General features: G+C 41.6%; 1 protein-coding gene across 3 annotated transcripts; it reads left to right on the top strand.

The window, feature by feature from the left end:
- Window positions 1–5,191: 5,191 nt before the first annotated feature.
- Window positions 5,192–15,353, top strand: ph-p (polyhomeotic proximal). 3 transcript variants are annotated; one of them, XM_068283697.1, is made up of 5 exons: window positions 5,192–5,445; window positions 9,009–10,894; window positions 10,972–11,458; window positions 11,532–13,399; window positions 13,475–15,353. In XM_068283697.1, the coding sequence occupies exons 1-5, from the start codon at window positions 5,411–5,413 to the stop codon at window positions 14,374–14,376; spliced, it is 5,178 nt and encodes a 1,725-aa protein (XP_068139798.1). In that variant the 5' UTR covers window positions 5,192–5,410; the 3' UTR covers window positions 14,377–15,353. The 3 variants fall into 3 exon arrangements, with proteins under 3 accessions (XP_068139798.1, XP_068139797.1, XP_068139796.1); XM_068283696.1 differs by lacking the exon at window positions 5,192–5,445 and adding an exon at window positions 8,726–8,867; XM_068283695.1 differs by lacking the exon at window positions 5,192–5,445 and adding an exon at window positions 8,746–8,863.
- Window positions 15,354–16,415: the final 1,062 nt, after the last annotated feature.

The following is a 16,415-nucleotide window of genomic DNA, read 5'->3' as shown; positions in this document are numbered from 1 at the left end:
TAATGAAAGTAATTACAAATTATTCTATTCATATTAAGTAGACAATTCAATATTTCTTCAACTGCTCTATAAACAATTCCAAGTTCCGTCTAGTTAAATAGTTCATTTTCGTTCACTGTAATTAATTTGGAATATGTTTTTCTTATCTACTAAGTCGAATAATGTTTTTAAATTCTGAATCCTTGCCTTATCCTGAACAATTAAGTTTTAAATTAACCAAGTTTTCGTTTTCTATAAACCAAGTCATGTGAATTTTATAAAATCTTAAAAGTTTAAAACTAAAAACGATTGAATATTATAGTTTTGTGCTTTTCAAAGTTATATTTCGTACGGCAATTCCAAATCTTATCAATAATAGCAAATGATAAGTTATCATTTTCGATTATTAAGCAATGGGAGAGGAAATAGAAGAAAGTTTTCTATCTTCAAAACAAGATCCAAATACTAGATAATGTTTTTTGAATAATGTGGAAAGTAACATTTAATAATACTAATGAAAATGAATATTGTTTTAAAGGAATATTTTGCAACTATAAACTTGAAACTAGTTTCAGAAGATCACAGTAGATCGCAAAAGTTTTACCAAATTTAAGGTATGATTGTTATTCGAGATCCTTTTTTGCATCCACCACTGTCTCTTGAGTTTTTTGAGTTTGCTTCTTTTCTGGACAGTTTGTCTACGCTTTGGTATTATTTAGCCCTCATGAATAGCAGCCCTTAATGAGCTTAGGGGTTGGACTATCCGTTTCTTTCAAATACTTGAAATTTTGAGGGTAATTGTTGCATGTTTGTGCTTCGAAAAACGATGTTTTCCACTGCAATGCCCTAAAATGGAGTTGAAAGTAATGGTAATGGGGGTTGGAACGGTGAAGGGTCCTTTCTTTACGGTCTTTAATTATTTGTCGGACAAATGTCAGAGTTCAACCCTTTCTTCCTGTGCGTGAATCTACCCTAACCCATGGCTAATGCGTCCTGGGAGAGGCATATGTGTACACATACAAACATACATACATACATATCTACATATATGTACATATATATAAGAAGGTACAGTTTTAAGGTCGTTAACAATTTCATATTTTGTGAAAAGGGTTGCAAAGGGTTGGCAAATTCAACCTGATCAAGGGACTATAACGTAATGTTCGTATTCCATGCAATGTTTTTTTTTTCGCCCAACTTTGTACGTCCTCAGAATGGAAATAGCACTGTTTGCAGGACTCTGAGGTCTCGAGTTCGTGACACGAAATTATAAACAAGTTTGATTTCTTTTGGAGATTACAAATAATTACAATAACATTTTTCGAGCGGTATTGTGTCAGAACACGACATGGTACTATAATTAAATTAATATGCAGTCTAAAAATATTTTAACTATAGCGCTTAAAATCACTTTAATGATTATTTGTAATCATCCGTGTCACGACAATTCTGAATAATAATAATGGAGGAGAGAAAAAAGCATATCGAAATCTGATTTCATATGATCAAATGATTTTTAGTACTCGTGTCACGACCTACACAAAAATTTGCCATTTCATTGTCGTTGTAGGGCACACAAATGTCACCACAATCGAAAAAACTACAAAAATTTCAACCACTTGAAGCTGAAGAAACAACAATGCACTAAGCCAAAGTCAAATAAGGACCTTAACGATGACAAAGGGGTATAGCTAGGACTAGTGCGTGATGCGCTACACTGAAAATTCACAGTATATTTGAAAAACAAAAAAAACAAAGCAAAGTTTACTGGCGTGAGGTGCATCAGAGAATAAGAGACAAAAAGAGAGGAAGCAACCGTAATGCGAAGCCGATATCGTAATACAGAGCGAGAAATTATTGAGGTGGTATAATGATTAGGAGTAAAATAGAAAGTGGAATTCATTTTGTAGAGGATCTTGATTACATACACACATGCATACACACATACATACATATGTAAATGTGTGCTTGCGAGGTGTCTTAAGACTTTTATTTCCCACCACCGCCACCAATAATCTCTAAATGGGTGTGTGATATGTGTATGTGTGTGAGTGTATCTGTGTATGCAGATGTTGATAATTCCAAACGTTCTCTTTTTTTAAAATGGTGTAGGAAACTCTAACAATTACAAAAGCAACAATAATTAATGTGTGTCTGTGTGTGTGTGTGAGCAGCAGCAGCAATTACCGCTAACATGAGAGGAAGTGAGAGAGCAAGCGATAGAGAGAGGGAAAGAGATCGGGTTTGTGTGTAAGACAGAGAGAGAGAGACTGCGAGAAAAGTGAGAGCGTGAAAGAGAGAGAAAGAGTAAAAGCACGCGCAAAGCAATTTACGCTGATTATACATTTGTCATTTTTCGAAATGAACAAGCACACACACACAGACACACTCACACTCACGAGCCGCATTGCGCGCACACTCGTTCGCTCGCTCACACTGGGACAAAAAAGACCCCCACACCCCATCAAAAGCAACAAAAACAACAACTGTGACCCAACAAATTTACAGCAATTATTGAAAACGAAGAAAGAAAACATAAAGAAAAAAAGAGCGCATGCTCCGACACTGGCCTGTCTGCCTGCTTGTTGTACAGTTTTCAACGTGGCAGAGTGAAAGAAGAAGAAGCAGAAGACCAAGAAAGCTTAACACACAACAACAAAAAAAGCCCACATAACTAATACTAAAACAAAAACACACAGATACACACAAGCATACAAGATTGGCGACCGCAATCTAAAAGCAAATAAAAGGTTGACTGAAAATCGTCTGATTGTCGGAGCAGGGGGTCTAGGCATGGGGGGACTGCAAAAACACTTAGCAAGCGGAAAAAATAATATGGCGGCAACGGCAACAACAACAAAAACGAAATAAAACGAAATGAAATGAAACGAAACGAAACCCGCCGCGCGATCTCATCAAACATCAGTCATTGCCAACAACAGCTATAGCCACAGCAGCAGCAACAACAACAAAATGATGAGCATTTGTCGAACCGAATGATAAGTCGGTAAGGGGTGTGGAAGAGAGGAGAAGAACAGAGCTAGGTAGGCATGCACAGCGAACAGCCCAAAGCATTGCACCCATACAAATGCAGTCCCACACGGACGGGCACACACACACACACACATCAGAGAGGGCAGGCAGCCACACAAAATGAAAAATGGAATGCCAAAAACGTTGGCATAGACACAGTGGGGCATAACTGATTTTTTTGCAACAAACAAGCATGCCAATCACAATATATTAAACTTAATTAATACAATTATTTAGCTAAACTTAACGTGACATGGAATTTTTAGTTAGAACAAATACTTTTAAAAAATGGTTTTTATGTAATAAAAACTATATTCTCTTAACAAAATCAATCAAATGTCAATGTGACCTACAGCTACAAGGTACGAGTCATGAAAACTATATTAAAAAAAGACACAGTATTAATAAAATTTAATAATAATGCTCATTGACATAAATTGATTTTCGTTTCCAATCTCTATTTTGGAGACACTGTGCAAACGCTGCTTGCATACGAAATGCCAACAACAACCATGGGCATTAAATCATGAGAAAGCGAAACAACCACAATGACAATAGCAACAACAACATAATCAAGAAGAAGATGAAAATGCAATTCACAAAATAATCATCGAACACACGCCACTGTACCTTGTTGTGTAGGTATGAGCGAGCTAGCTACAACAAAAAATGAATGAATGAATGAAAAAAAGCATTTTGCTTTTTGCCTCTGCTGCGCATACGCTATATTTCCTTTGCCTTTCCCCCAACCCAAACACAATCAACATTACTACTTCCACCGTTCCCCTTTGCTCTTGACGATGTTGTCGTCGTCGTCGTCGTCTGTGAGCGACAAGCAAAACTAATAATAAAATAAAGCCGCTTGGCTCTGGCTCTTGTCTTGATACCAGGGTATATGCGACGGCAAGCGGGGAAGTGGACATAGACGGAGCTGGGGGTTCGGGGTTCAGGTAGTACAACTGTCATGGTGGTAGTGGTGGTGGATGTTGCTAATGGAAATGGGTATAAAAAAGAAAAAAAAGAAGATGAAGTATAGCTAGGCGACATTCGAGTGTACAGACACACACAGCACAAAACTGGTCTGGTCCGCCGGGGCCGGGGTGGTTGACAGCGCAAAGCAAATACAAATACAATACACATGCCTGCCAGCTGTAGCCTCGTTCTTTTTTTTGTGTTGTGCGCTTATTCTCTTTTTTTTGTCGTTTGTTTCATTCCAACCCCGCTGGCCATTTCGCTCGCACTCGCATAAGGCGGAGGCCGAAGTGTTATTGCCATTGCACTCGCACTAGTAGATTTTGTTATAGAGAAATGTTGCCGCTGTGTGTGAGAAACTGGTTTTTACTGTGGGCCCAGCTGCCAACCCTCGGACAATACACACCCATACAAACGTATGCAAGTACGTATGTATGTATCTTTGTACAAATATAGATATGAGAGCGCTTCATTTTGTTTCGTTTCGACGGCAGAGTTGCCGCCGCCGTTTTAGTCTGAATATACAACTCGGCAGGGCAGCGTTCGGTGTCGCTCAAGAAGAAGCAGAGCAGTACGGAAACGGTGAATATACGGTGCTGCGATATCGGTTGCGTCGCGCCATTAGACGCGCCTTAATCAAAAAAAAATGTATTAATTAATTAATAGTTATTTAACCAAATGCTAAAAGTGTAAAAAGCGCCAACGACGGTGGCATCGCTGTTAATGCCCCACAGTGAGAAACGAGTGCGAATGCGATTGCGACGAGAAGAGAGTGTGTGTATGGAGTTTTTAGTGAGAGTGTATGGTGGGGGGCAGAAGAAAGGAAAAATGTTAAAGCCGTCGTTGTTGGTAATTTTTTTTGAGTGTACAAGTGCATAAATACTTTTAAACAAAAAGAAATAAAAAGTTAACAAAAAAGAGAAGCAACTGCATAGAAATTGTGACGCTGTTTCCACCCGCCGCCGCCTTCGCCGCTGCAGTGAGTGAGTTAATTATTGCTCGTGCACGAAATACTCATTTACACTGTATACACACACACACACACACTGAGAAAGACACATACAAACAAAAATACATACACTGAGTGCAAGACAGTTTTTTGGTTGCCGCTGTTGTTGTTGTTGCTTTATGCAGTAATATTATGTGTTTGTTTTTTATAACATATGTATAGATAATTATAATTTATTTGTCCTTATATATTTGTGTGTGTGTAAAATTGTGTTTGTTAATGTTTAATAGAACCTGCTGCAGCAGCAATATGCTGCCAACAACAAAAACAATCAACGTTGTCGCTGCTGCCGTCGCCGACGCATCGAACAAGAACAACACAACGCCGTTGCCGTCGTCGTCGTCGCTGTTGACACTGACGCTGACGTCTCGCATGCCTACTTTTAATTTATTATAAAAGTTGTTTTTAATTTAAATAATGGATCGTCGTGCATTCAAGTTTATGCAAAAAAGGTATTATTTTCGTTCGTTTTCATTTTCGTTTTAGTTAATTTTGGATTTTGTTGTCGCTGCTTGCTGCACTTACACTTTTGCTTTTGCTCTCTTGTTTCATTCCTTTTTTTGTATCTTTTAAATTAAGTAAGGTTCTCTTTTAGTGTGACCAAATCGTATCGAAATGTATTTGCCAACACTGAGCGACTGTTTTTTTTTTTTTATAATTATCTGAAATATTATTTCTGAACTCCCCCTACGTACACTTTTGTCCATGTCTCTGCATGCAAGCAAAAATCAGAAGTCCCAAAAACGAGTTTTCCTTTAACACTCCTCCACCACCTTCGCCTTTGCCACCATGAACATATCATCCTCCCCTCTTGCAACAACAAGAATTTCGCAATGCATGCCCGCCCGCCAGCCCGCTCATTTGCTCGTCCGTCGGACCGGTGAGTGTGTTTGATAGAATGAGAGAGAGTGAGACTAGGTGAATTTTGCTTGGTGGTTGTTTTTCCTCTTTTGGTGTGTGTGTTTTTTTTTTTTTTTTGCGCTTAAAAGCAAAAGTTACAAATTTTGTTCATTTCTTTTTTTGATAAAACTGAAAATTGCAGGTCAGCAGCAGCAGGAGCAGCAGTAGCAGTCGCTGAAGTACGCTGCTGCTACCATGCTCCATGCTTGCTCTCAACTCTCAACAAAATCTCTCTTACTCTCACACTCTCTCTCTCTATGCCGCTTGGCTGAAGTAAACAAAATTTCATGTGTGGGCAGAGACCGCCGACAGAGGAGCTGAAGCCAGTGTTGCCATACGTGTGCATTTTTATAAATTAATAAATAATTCTCAATACATTTCCGGAGAGATCAACCAATAGAAACAATCTCCAGACAAAGTAATAGAAAACATTTATGTTTAAGTCATGGACATGTACATAGTATGAAATTTGTCAAATTCTATTATTAACAAGATGTATTTTGTACTGACATTGCAGGCAAAATATTATAATTATTATATACAAGTATGATTCGCAAATGGTATTGTAATGCTTTAAAATATCGCATGATATATGAAAATGTACCTACAACTTTGTATTTTCAATAGTAATAGTACAGAAATAGCTCTTTTTAAAGTGTTGACAACTCTAAAAGCGTGTGAGCGCGCCATCATCGCTGTTAGCTGTATCTTGCCTGCTCTGTTTCTCTGTCATTCTTTCCCTTTCGCGCTTATAAACAGCACATGAGTGTTTATGTGTGTGTGTGTGTGTGTGTGTGTGTGTGTGCAAAACTCGTTCGTATAATCAATATGTAGTCATCTATTTTGAAATCTCCTCTGCCTGCTGCGCTCCCCGCTAAAGTCTCTTCGGTCGTTGTTAAGTTTAACGAACGCCCCAAACCGCAACAACAAAAAACACATTTTGCACGCATGATTCTGGCGATTTGATTTCATTTGATGTTCCTCCTCCCCTTTCTCTCTCGCTCTCTTTCTGCCTTTTTGCCCCCTATTTCCATCTCACTTTTACGCGCTTACCCTCATAGGCTTTGAACGCGTTGTTATCATTTCTTCTTGTATGGGAGAAAAAATGTTGATGATGATGAAGATAATGGCTTTGGCATCTCACTTAAACATACACAGACAGACACACACACACATACACAAACGCAGCAGCTCCACACTCTCCGACAAAAAAGAACCAAAAGAAAACAAAAAAACCCGTCTTGGAGTTGCATGTTTTTTTTTTTTTTTTTTTAACTTGTCTGAGGATGCTGCTGCGACGTCGCCGTCATCGTCGTCGTCTGGAAGCATGTCTAGTCCTTATTTGCCTCTCTCTCGGCAGTCCTGTGACTGAATTGGGGGAGAGGTGGCCAACCGGCCTCAAGCCACCCACCAATTTTTCGTTAAAGCAATAAAGCAACCCTGTGTATCGTCTGAAACATCCCTAAAAGTACGTTTTTTTGCCACCCGCTCACACTGTTTGGCTTTGACTGCTACAGTGGTTGTTGTTGTTCTTGTTGCTGCTGTTGCTTGTTGTCATGGACGACAACCCTAAAGTTCTTTACCGGACCGGCCGTCCTTAATTTCATTTATGTGTTGCCTTTTTTCCCTCAGTTTTTTGCCTATATTTTCATGTGCCCCATGGGTTTTGTCTCCGCCTGTGGGTGAATAAGGAGGAGGAGAGGAGAGTGTGGTATGGTGTGGGATTAGGAAAGAAGGTTAGGTGGTTATAAGGCGACTTTAACCGTTTTGATTGGGAAGGTCTTTGAACTTTTCGATTGATTTCATCTCTCACTCTCTCTTTCGCTTCGAGTGCACTTGCCAAATTTCAAGGCTTTGTTGTCAAACTTCACTCCATTTCTTTTTCGCACTCTCCCTCTCTATCTCTCTAATACTGGGCCGCCAACTCCTTTCGCAACATTCCCCTCGACCTATGTGGGGACCCGGACCCGGCCGGTATTTAAAAATAAATGTTGTGTGGGGTCGCTTAGTCTGGGGCGCGGGATATTGTAGATGATGACCTGCTTTGCATACACACACACACGCGCGAATCTACATGTATGATACATATTGAAATTGGAGTAAATGAGCATTTTTGCATGTTTTTTGAAGTAGGTCAAAAACTAAACCAAAAACATAGAAAATTGCACAGACGATCGAAATTAAGAGCGAAACGCACTGCGCCTATTAAACGCAACTAGGCTTAGAAGGGTTTCAAATAACAAAATTTCAAGCTCAAGTTCAAAAATATCTTTTTCTGGGAGTGTAAGGTGCATAAGATTTTCATCTGTTAATATAAAAATTTGACAATAATCAAATTTCACAATGAAATACATTATTTTATGCATACAAAAATATAATCGAAAATATGTTTAATTCAAAATGATGTATATTTAAACAAATTTAATGGCATTTAAAATATATTTTACCATTTGCTGCATCCATACTAATGCGTCCAATTATGGCATTAATTATATTGTAATTTATTATCCATAAAGAGCCATTAATTGTTTTATACACTTTAAAATTGTTAACAAAAACTATTAAAATAAGCATGGAAAATGAAATTTAATCAATGACTACTATATTTATTGGTATTGTTTTAATTGGTATTTCTGTTGGCGTCTTGTGAATGCTATTATTTGTGATAGCCTCTTAGCTGTGTGGTGTGAATGATCTTGTCAGCGTGCTCTCGCCGCCTCCACTCCCTTTCTTCGCTCTTGGTGGGTTTAAGCCGTGGAGCGAGCTTTAAATGATGGGACTGCCAACCTGCTTGAAAAATGTGTGTGTGTGTGTGTGTGTTGTGTTTAACTTTTTTTTTTGTGATTTCTTTTCGTTGTTGTTGTTGTTATTATTATTATTATTGTTTCACTTTACTTTCATCTGTTTGTTTGGTTTGCTGCTAATGAAGATGAAGCATGCCCCATGCCAACGGAGGAGCAAACGTGCCAAGTGTGTGTGTGTGTGTGCTTAATCACATTTTTATTGTTGGCCTTTTTGTCTTTTTCTCCTTTTTTTTTTTCGTATGTTAGATGTGTGTATATTGACCTGACTTATTTTTTGTTTTTTCTCTTTTCTGTCTCTTTTCATTTTGCAGAGCGGACACTGAAAGCGATACAACAACAACGACAACAACAACAGCAGCAACAACTACTACTACAGCAGCAGCAACAACAGCAACAGCAACAGGAGTTAGCGCTACCTTACCCCTTAAGGATAATTCAAATATACGAGAAAAACCACTATTAAATCACAATTCCCAAAGCGGGCAACATCATCATCACTCGAATCATCATCATCAGAAGCCTTCACAGCAGCAGCAGCAGCACGAACGTCCCTTAAAGTGCCTGGAAACATTAGCCCAGAAGGCTGGAATAACATTTGACGAGAAGTACGATTTCGCCAGTCCTCCACATACGGGAGGAGCAGCACCACCAACTACACCCATTGCAACAACAGGTGCAGGAGGAGGTGGAGGAGCACCAACCACACCGACATCGTTGCGTCGTCCACAACCGGCAACACCTGTAACGCCACGCTCCATTCTTGTGATGGAGAAATCCCAGAGTCCTGCCCAACAGGTGGCATCTGCTGCCACAGCGGTGCCATTGCAAATATCACAGGAGCAACTGCAACAATTCTATGCCAGCAATCCATATGCTGCCATTCAAGTGAAACAAGAATTTCCCACAAACACGGGTGGTGGGGCAGGCGGTGGTGGAGCCACTGCTGGTGGCACAGAACTTAAACATGCCGCCAGTCTATTGGATGCCACACAAACTCACACACAGCTCCAGCAGATGCAACTCCAGCAACTAACAGATGCCACTGCCGCAGCGGCGGCGGCAGCCAATGCAGCTGCTGCTGCTGGTGGTGGCACAGGGGCTAGTCCGGCCAATGCGGCCCAACAGCAGCAGCAGCAACAACAGCAGCAGCAACAGCAACAACAACAGCAACATTCCACAGCCATAAGTACAATGTCGCCCATGCAATTGGCTGCTGCCACTGGAGGAGTACCCGCCGATTGGGCCACACCCGGTCGCACGGTACAATTGATGCAACCATCGACCAGTTTCCTCTATCCGCCCATGATTGTCTCCGGTAATCTGCTGCATTCGGCCGGTCTGGGACAGCAGCCAATACAAGTGATTGCCGCCGGCAAACCGTTTCAGGGCAATGGGCCACAAATGATAACGACAACCACACAGAATGCAAAACAGATGATTGGTGGACAGGCGGGATTTGCTGGTGGCACCACCACCTATGCCATTCCATCGTCTCAATCCCCGCAGACATTGCTCATTTCGCCGGTTAATGTTATATCCCATTCACCGCAGCAGCAGCAAACGTTGCTCCAGTCGATGGCGGCGGCTGCCCAACAGCAGCAGCAACAACATCAACAGCAGCAGCAACAACAGCAACAACAGCAGCAACAACAGCAACAGCAACAACAGCAACAACAACTAACCGCCCAACAGCAACAGCAATTGACGGCAGCGGCAGCGGCTCAACAAGCTGCCCTCACGCTGGCCAAAGTGGGTGGCGCTGGTGGCGGAACATCAACCGATCAACAGCAGGCGAAATTGCAGCAGAAAGTTGTTCAAAAGGTGACAACCACAACGAATACCGTGCAAGCGGCAACTGGAACTGTTGGAGCTGGAGCTGGTAATGCAGGGGGTCCTGGCGGTGGTATTGTCGCCCAGGCTCAACATCATCATCATCAGCAGCAACAGCAGCAAACCACCACCCAGCAATGTGTACAAGTATCACAGTCGACGTTACCCAGCGTCAATGTGGCCCAGGCGCAGCTGGTCAACTCCCTAACGGGGGCAACAGCCGGGCAGCCGCAGCCGATGGTTCCCTGGTTCTGGCAGCAACCATTCGGTACAAGTCCCATCATCTTGCGTGGCCAACCGGATGGAACGTCGGGCATGTTCATCCAGCAACCAGCCACACATCAGGCCCTCCAGACGCAACAAAATCGTAAGTATAGTTAAATTCGATGGACTCTTAAATGTTACTTAATCAATTAATTTCTCTTTACTCTCTCGCTCTCGCAGAGATTATCCAGTGCAATGTAACCCAAACTCCCACCAAGCCACGCACCCAATTGGATGCTTTGGCCCCCAAGCAGCAACAGCAACAGGTTGCAGCCAATGCACAGGCGGCGGCACAGCAGCAGCAGCAGCTTGCTGCCCAACAGCAAGTGGCAGTGGCGACGGCTCAGCTGCAACAGCAGCAGCAGCAATTGACAGCTGCCGCCTTGCAGCAGCAGCAACAACAACGACCTGGCGCACCCATAATGCCGCATAATGGTGCACAAGTACGTCCAGCAAGTTCTGTGTCCACACAAACGGCGCAAAATCAAAGTCTTTTAAAGAATAAAATGCGCAACAAGCAGCAGCCAGTACGTCCAGCGTTACCTGGAACGAAAACGGAAAATGGCCAGGGACAACAGGGCAAAGTGCAGCAACAACAACAAGCACATTTGGCTGTGCAGCAGCAACAACAGGCCAATCTTCACCAGGTGGTGACGGCTGGCAACAAGTAAGTTTAATTTCTGCTCCACCCCCTTTTCTTGTCAAGTGACAACTATTCACATATGTCTACTCCCTTACAGAATGGTGGTCATGAGCACTTCGGGCACTCCTATAACACTGCAAAATGGTCAAACATTACAAGCGGCAGCCGCTGGGTTGGTTGACAAGCAACATCAACAACAGCAGCAACAGCAACAACAACAACAGCAGCAGCAACAAATGCAACTGATGCAAAAGCAAATTTTCCAACAACAAATGATGCAGCAACAAATTGCCATACAAATACAGCAACAGCAGCAACATCAGGTCAATCAGCAACAACAGCAGCAGCAGCAGCAGCAACAGCAACAACAGCAACAGCAGCAGCAACAGGTTGTAGATCAGGCGGCAGCCCAACAGCGACAGGTGCAACAGCAACAACAGGCATTGGCCCAACAAATACTCCATGTGGCACCAAATACATTTATCACTTCGCAGCAGCAGCAACAGCAGCATCAACAACAGCAGCAACAACAACAGCAGCAGCAACAATTGCAAAATCAATTACTGCAGCAACAACTCCAAGCTCAGGTGCAAGCCCAGGCTCAGGCACAGGCCCAAGCGCAGGCTCAAGCCCAACAACAGCAACGCGAACAACAACAACAGAATATTATCCAACAGATCGTGGTACCAGCCGGAGTGGGTGGGCAACAACAAGCGGCTGCTGCAGCTGCCGCCCAGCTCCAATTGAGCAGTGTGCCCTTTTCGGTTTCGTCGACAACAACGCCGGCCGGCATAGCAACATCTAGTGCCCTACAGGCCATTTTTCAGAGCAGCACCAAACCCACAGTCAGTAGCACGGGAACGGGCAGTGTGGTCACAATTACCAATCAGAATACGGGTCCTTTGGTCACAAGCAGTACGGTGACAAGTCTGCAGCAACAGGCCCAACAGTTGCAGCAACAGCAGCAGCAGCAACATCAGCAGCAACAATTAATCTCAGCCAGCATTGCAGCTGCCGCCTCACCCACAACCAATGCAGCCACTAATCCCATATTGGCCATGACTTCGATGATGAATGCGGCCGCCACAGTTGGCCATTTGGCAACAAGTGGAGTAAGTGCGGCCGGTGGGGCTAGTTCGCCGGCGGCTTTGGTTACATTTAGTCAACCACAGACGCCAACGAAGACAACAACGTTGACAGCAGCAACCACGCCGATAGCAACGGCCACTCTTGTGCCCATTGAGTCACCGTTGGCGGGAGTTGGTGGACAAGATAATTTGGTGGGGGTTGCCACAACACCAAAATCCGCATCCGCCAGTCAGGCACTCGGTAACATTGAGTCCGAAACATTGGTCAATGGGGAGGCAGAAGCATCGGTTACAATGCCAACCACGCCAACCACCACCAGCAACAGCACAAAGGCAACGCCGCCAACCACAAAACAAAGTAATGCCGTCCTGCCCACCAGTAGTAGTAGTAATAGTAATAGCATTAAAGATAATGATGGCAAGATAACCGCCAGTAGCACCACTTCAGTAACGCCAACAACAACGACAACAACTACAACCAGCAGCAGCAGCACCACCACCACCACAATGACAACAACTGCCACGACAATAACAAGCAGCCCAGTTAGTAGCACGGGAGGAATGTCGGCCAATACGAATGGTATATTGTCGACGAGAGCAATAACCACCACAACAACTAGCAGCACCACAACGACACCAACAGCAGCGGCGGCGGTTAGTTCCTGTGGCACTGCAATAACCACAACAACAACAAACACAACCAGTAGTAACAACAATAACAGCAGCAGCAATGGTGGCAAAGATCTACCCAAGGCAATGATAAAACCAAATGTTCTTACCCATGTCATCGATGGTTTCATCATACAAGAGGCCAACGAGCCGTTCCCGGTGGCCAGACAACGTTACACCGACAAAGATGCCAACGATGAGCCGCCAAGTAAGTACCAAATAAACTCTGTCATCATCAGAATTGATGTTAATCAAATGTTTACTTGTTTTCCCCACCCCACAGAGAAAAAGGCTGCCATGCAGGATCAGGATATGAAACCTATGGGTATAGCAACTGCCTCCAGTTTACCCTCGGATATGGTGGCCTGTGAGCAATGTGGCAAACCGGAGCATAAAACGAAACTGAAACGCAAGCGTTATTGTTCGCCGGCATGTGCCAGGCAAGCGAAAACGGGAACAACTGGAGCAGCTGTTACATTGGCCGCTGGCAATGGTATTGTTGGAGCTGATGCCATGGCACTGGTGGATAAACTAGATGAAGCCATGGCCTCGGTGGAAGAGAAAATGCAAACGGAGGCGGCGGCAGCAGCGGCGGCCAATGAGATGCTTCCAACGGTGGTGGACAATAGCTTAATAGCAGCAGCAACAGCACCACCCATATTGATACCAATATCGGCAACGGCAGCGTCACAATTGCCACCCGCCTCGGCTTCTGTTCCGGTGATGACAACGATTGCAATGCCAATTGCAGCAGCAACAGTGCCAGCAACAACAACAACTAGTGGCAATATTCCAGCTGGCGGAGGTGGAGGAGTGGCCACTATAATAGCAGCAACAGCGGCAGCAGCAGCAACGACACCACAGCAACAACAACAACAACAGCCACCAACAGCAACAGCAACACCAATAACAGCCGCAACAGCTGCCAGCGAACGTCCACCCATTTGCAGTTGGAGCGTCGATGAGGTTAGCGATTTTATCCGCAATCTTCCTGGCTGCCAGGACTATGTGGATGATTTTGTCCAGCAAGAGATTGATGGTCAGGCATTGTTATTGCTTAAAGAGAGCCATTTGGTAAATGCCATGGGCATGAAACTGGGGCCAGCTCTCAAGATAGTGGCCAAAGTGGAGTCCATGAAGGAGGTGGTGCCACCGTTGGCTACTGCCAATGATAATAAAGATTAAATTCTGAAGCCTGGAGCCGGGTTAAACCCAGAACCAGCGCCCCCGCATCTCTCTTGCGCTCTCTCTCTCTGTCTCTCTCTCTATGCACCTAGGCCTCGATGAATGTGATTCATCTTGGCTTAGTCACTCACTAACTCATGCACATAATCATTTATCCTGCTGCAATTATTATTATTATTATTATTCTTAGCAGGATAATGATTAGTATTCGAGAGGAAATATTCATCAAATTGTGTACAATTCATATATATATATATATATTGCTTTCGTAATAATTTAACATACAATTAATTTGAATACTATGGAAACAAGAAAAAATGAAAATGAAAACGAAATATTTATATTAAGCCTAAAGTGTGTAGCTTCGATAAGTTTCTCCTGAACACTGAAAACTGAATACTATTGAATACTAGCAATGGATTAAGCTCTAATACTTGGTATTATATCAAACTGAAATTTCGCTGCAGCATTAGAGTATATAGCTATAAATACTTGGTAATACATTTATATACATATATTATATATATATATTTTTTTTTGAAAACCTCAAAAATAAGTTACGTCGAGTCGATGTATATAATTATTAGATATAGATATAGACTAAATCTCTAAACGAATTACGTTTTAGGCACATAATTGAAAACTGGTTCAAATCCTCTGACAGCAACTGATGAGTAACTAAGATAAAACAAAAATAAAAATTATATATTTACTATATATGTTTAAAGATAATTTTAAGCTATTTAAAGTCGAGTTTGTATATATAATATATTAATTTTTTTTTTTTGCTAACACTCAACTTTACATAAATACATTAAACTTCAATTTTTTTTGTAAGAATCGTGTTTAGTTATACAACTAATAATTTAACTACATTTTTTTTTATTTACAAAAAAAGTCTTATTATTATTTTAAAATCTTTCTTTTTTTTTTTTAACAATGCTGAACAAAATAAAAACATGAAACATTTCACTGTATAGTGTTTAATAATTGTGAATATAAATGAATTTTCAATGGAATTTGATGAAAAAAAAAACCCTTTTGTTTGTCTACTAGAAAAAGCTTCATTTGTAGTGTCTCTCGCATAAAGGATCTTAAGAAGATCTGCCAAAATGGGGCTCTAAAATAAACAAAGTGGAAGGATCAAAGGCGAGTTAGTTGGTTTGCCAGTTCTTTCATCTATATTAACTCCTAATGAATCCTTGATGACTGATTGATCTGGTAGAAAATGTTGGGAAAAGTATTTTAACAAAGGAGGTCTTAAAAGTCAATTTGTTAAACAAATATCGATTTTCTTAATGATGGCACACAAAATTTTCCATGTTTTCTGATAAACTTATTCGAAAAATTTACTAAATCTAACTAAACTTGCAGATTCCAAATATATTGGTGACTATCGCGCATTACTGACACTCCTTTGAAGGGAAAGAGAATTACCTGAAGTACAATAGTACAATATTCAAGTACTCAATATTGACTTAAATACTTATACACTTTATGTGGTTGCTAGCTGTGTGTGTGTGTGTGTCCTTTTTAAATAGTTTATATCTGTAAGTGCAAAGGAATTAAAAAGACATAAACTTTGAGAATCTACGAAAAACTAATAAATTGTCGATATAAAATCGCAATCGCAGTTAAAGTTTTTCGAGAATTGTTGATATATCTTTTTCAGCCTGTATTTTGTTGTGAATTTCTAACCGATATTCAAAAGTTATATCTCGATCAATACTTGCTAATTAAAAAAAAAAATTAATTTTGAAACGAATTTTGAAGTAAAACTCATGAAGATGTACACAAATTTGATGCTTGATTTCATGGTCGAAGGGGGAGGCGGAGGCGTGGTCAACAAATTGAAATAAACTTGATCTGCGTGGATATTAGACTAGCTTAAATACCAAATTTATGGGCTCTAGCTTTTTAAATCTACGAGATGGATGTGTTTAAACGGACAGACAAACACACGGAGATGGCAAGATCAAAGCGGTTGGTTTATCTTGATCAAAATTATATAACTCTATGGAGTCATTGCACATGACATA

This window comes from Drosophila tropicalis, unplaced genomic scaffold, assembly GCF_018151085.1.
Source record: "Drosophila tropicalis isolate 14030-0801.00 unplaced genomic scaffold, ASM1815108v1 contig_158, whole genome shotgun sequence".
NCBI classification, from domain to species: Eukaryota; Metazoa; Arthropoda; class Insecta; order Diptera; family Drosophilidae; genus Drosophila; species Drosophila tropicalis.
This window is presented reverse-complemented; position numbering and strand designations above follow the sequence as displayed.

Coding starts and splice junctions, on each gene's coding strand:
- ph-p (XM_068283695.1), top strand. CDS start 8,817: ATGAAGATGAAGCATGCCCCATGCCAACGGAGGAGCAAACGTGCCAA. Junction 8,864..9,008: donor CGGAGGAGCAAACGTGCCAA/GTGTGTGTGTGT, acceptor TTCATTTTGCAG/AGCGGACACTGAAAGCGATA. Junction 10,895..10,971: donor CCTCCAGACGCAACAAAATC/GTAAGTATAGTT, acceptor TCGCTCTCGCAG/AGATTATCCAGTGCAATGTA.